A 7,393-nucleotide genomic window follows, 5' to 3' on the forward strand; every position below is an offset into this window, starting at 1 on the left:
GCAGACTGTTGTACTGATGTCTGTCTGGCTGATGTCATGTGACCGTTTGTCTGAAACTGACATCTTGGTTCAAATCTCTCTCTGTTTTTATCTCAACGAGACTCAAACCTGGTTGAATAAAGGTTCAAACCAATCTAAAAGTACTGACCTGTTCAGGTAGTTGACCACGGCGCTGCCAGACAGAGATCCGGTGATGCTGGCTCCAGCCAGGGCCATGGTGGAGGCGTTCTCACTCAGGTTGTCCCTCATGGCGCCCATCCGGTCCACGTGGCTCCCGCTGGCGCTCAGACTGCCCGTCATGCCTCCCACGCTACCTCCTCCGATGCTGGGGTTGTTCCTGGTGTCTGCCACAGAGGTCGTGTCTGAGGAGACGGGGGAGAGAGCAGGAGTTCATCAGAGCCGCTCTATAAACTAAAAGACGAGGTCTTTCTCTGGTTGGTTCTCTCTGAGGAGACAGGGAGACAGCAGGAGTTCATCAGAGCCGCTCTATAAACTAAAAGACGAGGTCTTTCTCTGGTTGGTTCTCTCCCTCCTACGGCCTCGTCTTTTCTAGAAGGTCTGTAACAAGGTCTTTCATTGGTTGGTTCTCTCTTCTACGGCCTCATCTTTTCTAGAAGGTCTTTCTCGTGTTGGTTCTCTCTCTTCTACGGCCTCGTCTTTTCTAGAAAGTCTGTAACAAGGTCTTTCTCCTGTTGGTTCTCTCCTACGGCCTCGTCTTTTTTAGAAGGTGTTTCTCTTGTTGGTTCTCTCCCTTCTACGGCCTCGTCTTTTCTAGAAGGTCTGAAACAAGGTCTTTCTCTTGTTGGTTCTCCCTTCTACGGCCTCGTCTTTTCTAGAAGGTCTGAAACAAGGTCTTTCTCTTGTTGGTTCTCCCTTCTACGGCCTCGTCTTTTCTAGAAGGTCTGAAACAAGGTCTTTCTCTTGTTGGTTCTCCCTTCTACGGCCTCGTCTTTTCTAGAAGGTCTGAAACAAGGTCTTTCTCTTGTTGGTTCTCCCTTCTACGGCCTCGTCTTTTCTAGAAGGTCTGAAACAAGGTCTTTCTCTTGTTGGTTCTCTCCCTCCTACGGCATCGTCTTTTCTAGAAGGTCTTTCTCTTGTTGGTTCTCCCTTCTACGGCCTCGTCTTTTCTAGAAGGTCTGAAACAAGGTCTTTCTCTTGTTGGTTCTCCCTTCTACGGCCTCGTCTTTTCTAGAAGGTCTGAAACAAGGTCTTTCTCTTGTTGGTTCTCTCCCTCCTACGGCATCGTCTTTTCTAGAAGGTCTTTCTCTTGTTGGTTCTCCCTTCTACGGCCTCGTCTTTTCTAGAAGGTCTGAAACAAGGTCTTTCTCTTGTTGGTTCTCTCCCTCCTACGGCCTCGTCTTTTCTAGAAGGTCTTTCTCTTGTTGGTTCTCTCCCTCCTACGGCCTCGTCTTTTCTAGAAGGTCTTTCTCTTGTTGGTTCTCCCTTCTACGGCCTCGTCTTTTCTAGAAGGTCTGAAACAAGGTCTTTCTCTTGTTGGTTCTCTCCCTCCTACGGCCTCGTCTTTTCTAGAAGGTCTTTCTCTTGTTGGTTCTCTCCCTTCTACGGCCTCGTCTTTTCTAGAAGGTCTTTCTCTTGTTGGTTCTCTCTATTCTACGGCCTCGTCTTTTCTAGAAGGTCTGTAATCAAAGATCGCCTTTTCCACATTCTCCTCCTCTAGGAGGGTCAGAGGTCATCAGAGTCCAGTCACAATGAGTCAGCTAACACAACTCATTCAGACTAAACACCAGGTTGCTCACAGTGTGTGTGTGTGTGTGTGTGTGTGTGTGTGTGTGTGTGTGTGTGTGTGTGTGTGTGTGTGTGTGTGTGTGTGTGTGTGTGTGTGTGTGTGTGTGTGTGTGTGTGTGTGTGTGTGTGTGTGTGTGTGACGTACCAGTAGCTTGCGCCCCGCTCCCTGCGGTCATCTGGTTCTCGTCGTCAAACTCGATGCGGACCCCTTTCCCGTTACCAGTGGAGACCCCACAGCCCCCGCTGCGACACAGAGAGATGGGCACCACGCCGTACACATACGCCAGCATGATGGGCACGCCGATGCCTGGACACACACACAGAGAGAGAGAGACAGTTAACCACCTCACACCCTGGGGAGGGACACCAGGCAACCAGCAGAGACCACTGTGTCTCCTAAGAGCAAAAAAAACAGCATGTCTGTGTGATGACAGACAGAGTACAGTATACTGACCACAGGGGACATGATGACAGACAGAGTACAGTATACTGACCACAGGGGACATGATGACAGAGTACAGTATACTGACCACAGGGGACATGATGACAGACAGGGGACATGATGACAGACAGAGTACAGTATACTGACCACAGGGGACATGATGACTGACAGAGTACAGTATACTGACCACAGGGGACATGATGACAGAGTACAGTATACTGACCACAGGGGACATTATGACAGACAGGGGATGTGACAGACAGTACAGTATACTGACCACAAGGGACATGATGACAGACAGGGGACATGATGACAGACAGAGTACAGTATACTGACCACAGGAGACATGATGACAGACAGGGGACATGATGACAGGCAGGGGACGTGATGACAGGCAGAGTACAGTATACTGACCACAGGGGACATGATGACAGAGTACAGTATACTGACCACAGGGGACATGATGACAGAGTACAGTATACTGACCACAGGGGACATGATGATAGACAGGGGACATGATGACAGACAGAGTACAGTATACTGACCACAGGGGACATGATGACAGACAGGGGACATGATGACAGACAGGGGACGTGACAGACAGTACAGTATACTGACCACAAGGGACATGATGACAGACAGAGTACAGTATACTGACCACAGGGGACATGATGACAGAGTACAGTATACTGACCACAGGGGACATGATGACAGACAGGGGACATGATGACAGACAGAGTACAGTATACTGACCACAGGGGACATGATGACTGACAGAGTACAGTATACTGACCACAGGGGACATGATGACAGAGTACAGTATACTGACCACAGGGGACATGATGACAGAGTACAGTATACTGACCACAGGGGACGTGACAGACAGTACAGTATACTGACCACAAGGGACATGATGACAGACAGGGGACATGATGACAGACAGAGTACAGTATACTGACCACAGGAGACATGATGACAGACAGGGGACATGATGACAGGCAGGGGACGTGATGACAGGCAGAGTACAGTATACTGACCACAGGGGACATGACAGAGTACAGTATACTGACCACAGGGGACATGATGACAGACAGACAGTACAGTATACTGACCACAAGGGACATGATGACAGACAGGGGACATGATGACAGGCAGGGGACATGATGACAGACAGAGTACAGTATACTGACCACAGGGGACATGATGACAGACAGGGGACATGATGACAGACAGAGTACAGTATACTGACCACAGGGGACATGATGACAGAGTACAGTATACTGACCACAGGGGACATGATGACAGACAGGGGACCGTGACAGACAGTACAGTATACTGACCACAGGGGACATGATGACACAGGGACATGATGACAGACAGAGTACAGTATACTGACCACAGGGGACATGATGACAGAGTACAGTATACTGACCACAGGGACATGATGACAGACAGGGGACATGATGACAGACAGAGTACAGTATACTGACCACAGGGACATGATGACAGACAGAGTACAGTATACTGACCACAGGAGACATGATGACAGACAGGGGGGACATGATGACAGGCAGAGTACAGTATACTGACCACAGGGGACATGATGACAGAGTACAGTATACTGACCACAGGGGACATGATGACAGACAGGGGACGTGACAGACAGTACAGTATACTGACCACAAGGGACATGATGACAGACAGAGTACAGTATACTGACCACAGGGGACATGATGACAGAGTACAGTATACTGACCACAGGGGACATGATGACAGACAGGGGACATGATGACAGACAGAGTACAGTATACTGACCACAGGGGACATGATGACAGAGTACAGTATACTGACCACAGGGGACATGATGACAGACAGGGGACATGATGACAGACAGAGTACAGTATACTGACCACAGGGGACATGATGACAGAGTACAGTATACTGACCACAGGGGACATGATGACAGACAGGGGACGTGACAGACAGTACAGTATACTGACCACAAGGGACATGATGACAGACAGAGTACAGTATACTGACCACAGGGGACATGATGACAGAGTACAGTATACTGACCACAGGGGACATGATGACAGACAGGGGACATGATGACAGACAGTACAGTATACTGACCACAGGGGACATGATGACAGAGTACAGTATACTGACCACAGGGGACATGATGACAGACAGAGTACAGTATACTGACCACAGGGGACATGATGACAGACAGAGTACAGTATACTGACCACAGGGGACATGATGACAGACAGAGTACAGTATACTGACCACAGGGGACATGATGACAGACAGAGTACAGTATACTGACCACAGGGGACGTGACAGACAGTACAGTATACTGACCACAAGGGACATGATGACAGACAGGGGACATGATGACAGGCAGGGGACATGATGACAGGCAGGGGACATGATGACAGGCAGGGGACATTATGACAGACAGGGGACATGATGACAGACAATATACTGACCACAGGGGACATGATGACAGACAGTACAGTATACTGACCGACAGAGACGGCTGCCACCACAGGGGACATGAGGACAGACAGAGTGACTCCTCCTGCTATCACCAGGTTCCTCTTGTGAGGAGAGATGTCCTTCCCCTCGTAGCGGTTATAGATCTAACAGACAGACAGACGGGTTAGAGGTCAGAGGTTATAGATCAGACAGAGTGACTCCTCCTGCTATCACCAGGTTCCTCCTGTGAGGAGAGATGTCCTTCCCCTCGTAGCGGTTATAGATCTAACAGACAGACAGACGGGTTAGAGGTCAGAGGTTATAGACCAGACCGACGGACATACAGGGGTTAAAGGTCAGGGGTTATGGATCTGACAGACATACAGGGGTTATAGATCAGACAGACTGGGTTAAAGGTCAGGGTCATGGATCTGACAGATGGAGGTTTCAGGTCAGGGGTCATGGATCTGACATATGGAGGTTAGAGGTCAGGGGTCATGGATCTGACAGATGGAGGTTAGAGATCAGGGGTCATGGATCTGACAGACAGGGTTAGGTCAGGGGTCACCGTACTGTGAGGAGAACCATGACTCTCGACTTACTGAAAACACATCAGGAGTGATGCAGTGGTTCCATCTATTGGCTAACTTTATTATGCTGCTGTGTTCATATAAAACAACTGTATTATTCTGTGTTCATATAAAACAACTGTATTATTCTGTCTGTGTTCATATAAAACAACTGTATTATTCTGTGTTCATATAAAACAACTGTATTATTATTCTGTGTTCATATAAAACAACTGTATTATTCTGTCTGTGTTCATATAAAACAACTGTATTATTCTGTGTTCATATAAAACAACTGTATTATTCTGTGTTCATATAAAACAACTGTATTATTCTGTCTGTGTTCATATAAAACAACTGTATTATTTCTGTGTTCATATAAAACAACTGTATTATTCTGTGTTCATATAAAACAACTGTATTATTCTGTGTTCATATAAAACAACTGTATTATTCTGTGTTCATATAAAACAACTGTATTATTCTGTGTTCATATAAAACAACTGTATTATTCTGTGTTCATATAAAACAACTGTATTATTCTGTCTGTGTTCATATAAAACAACTGTATTATTCTGTCTGTGTTCATATAAAACAACTGTATTATTCTGTCTGTGTTCATATAAAACAACTGTATTATTCTGTCTGTGTTCATATAAAACTGTATTATTCTGTGTTCATATAAAACTGTATTATTCTGTGTTCATATAAAACAACTGTATTATTCTGTCTGTGTTCATATAAAACTGTATTATTCTGTGTTCATATAAAACTGTATTATTCTGTGTTCATATAAAACTGTATTATTCTGTCTGTGTTCATATAAAACTGTATTATTCTGTGTTCATATAAAACTGTATTATTCTGTGTTCATATAAAACTGTATTATTCTGTGTTCATATAAAACTGTATTATTCTGTGTTCATGTATTATTCTGTGTTCATATAAAACTGTATTAATTGTTCATATAAAACTGTATTATTCTGTCTGTGTTCATATAAAACAACTGTATTATTCTGTCTGTGTTCATATAAAACAACTGTATTATTCTGTCTGTGTTCATATAAAACAACTGTATCTATTCTGTCTGTGTTCATATAAAACAACTGTATTATTCTGTCTGTGTTCATATAAAACAACTGTATTATTCTGTCTGTGTTCATATAAAACAACTGTATTATTCTGTCTGTGTTCATATAAAACAACTGTATTATTCTGTCTGTGTTCATATAAAACAACTGTATTATTCTGTCTGTGTTCATATAAAACAACTGTATTATTCTGTCTGTGTTCATATAAAACAACTGTATTATTATGTCTGTGTTCATATAAAACAGCTGTATTATTCTGTGTTCATATAAAACAACTGTATTATTCTGTGTGTTCATATAAAACAACTGTATTATTCTGTGTTCATATAAACAACTGTATTATTCTGTGTTCATATAAAACTGTATTATTCTGTCTGTGTTCATATAAAACAACTGTATTATTCTGTCTGTGTTCATATAAAACTGTATTATTCTGTCTGTGTTCATATAAAACAACTGTATTATTCTGTCTGTGTTCATATAAAACAACTGTATTATTCTGTGTTCATATAAAACAACTGTATTATTCTGTCTGTTTTCATATAAAACAACTGTATTATTCTGTGTTCATATAAAACAACTGTATTATTCTGTCTGTGTTCATATAAAACTGTATTATTCTGTCTGTGTTCATATAAAACAACTGTATTATTATGTCTGTGTTCATATAAAACAACTGTATTATTCTGTCTGTGTTCATATAAAACAACTGTATTATTCTGTGTTCATATAAAACAACTGTATTATTCTGTCTGTGTTCATATAAAACAACTGTATTATTCTGTGTTCATATAAAACAACTGTATTATTCTGTGTTCATATAAAACTGTATTATTCTGTCTGTGTTCATATAAAACTGTATTATTCTGTCTGTGTTCATATAAAACTGTATTATTCTGTCTGTGTTCATATAAAACAACTGTATTATTCTGTGTTCATATAAAACAACTGTATTATTCTGTGTTCATATAAAACAACTGTATTATTCTGTGTTCATATAAAACAACTGTATTATTCTGTGTTCATATAAAACTGTATTATTCTGTCTGTGTTCATATAAAACT

At 42.7% G+C, this 7,393-nt stretch overlaps 1 protein-coding gene across 1 annotated transcript; it reads right to left on the reverse strand.

The window, feature by feature from the left end:
- Positions 1-87: 87 nt before the first annotated feature.
- LOC124030668 (E3 ubiquitin-protein ligase RNF19A-like) lies at positions 88-4,963 on the reverse strand. The gene is made up of 3 exons (XM_046341900.1): positions 4,719-4,963; positions 1,892-2,053; positions 88-362 (listed from the first exon to the last, which is right to left on the reverse strand). Exons 1-3 carry the CDS (start codon positions 4,747-4,749, stop codon positions 103-105), a joined length of 453 nt encoding a protein of 150 aa, XP_046197856.1. The 5' UTR covers positions 4,750-4,963; the 3' UTR covers positions 88-102.
- Between the last annotated feature and the right edge of the window lie 2,430 nt (positions 4,964-7,393).

This window comes from Oncorhynchus gorbuscha, unplaced genomic scaffold (assembly GCF_021184085.1).
Source record: "Oncorhynchus gorbuscha isolate QuinsamMale2020 ecotype Even-year unplaced genomic scaffold, OgorEven_v1.0 Un_scaffold_13625, whole genome shotgun sequence".
In the NCBI taxonomy this organism is placed as follows: domain Eukaryota; kingdom Metazoa; phylum Chordata; class Actinopteri; order Salmoniformes; family Salmonidae; genus Oncorhynchus; species Oncorhynchus gorbuscha.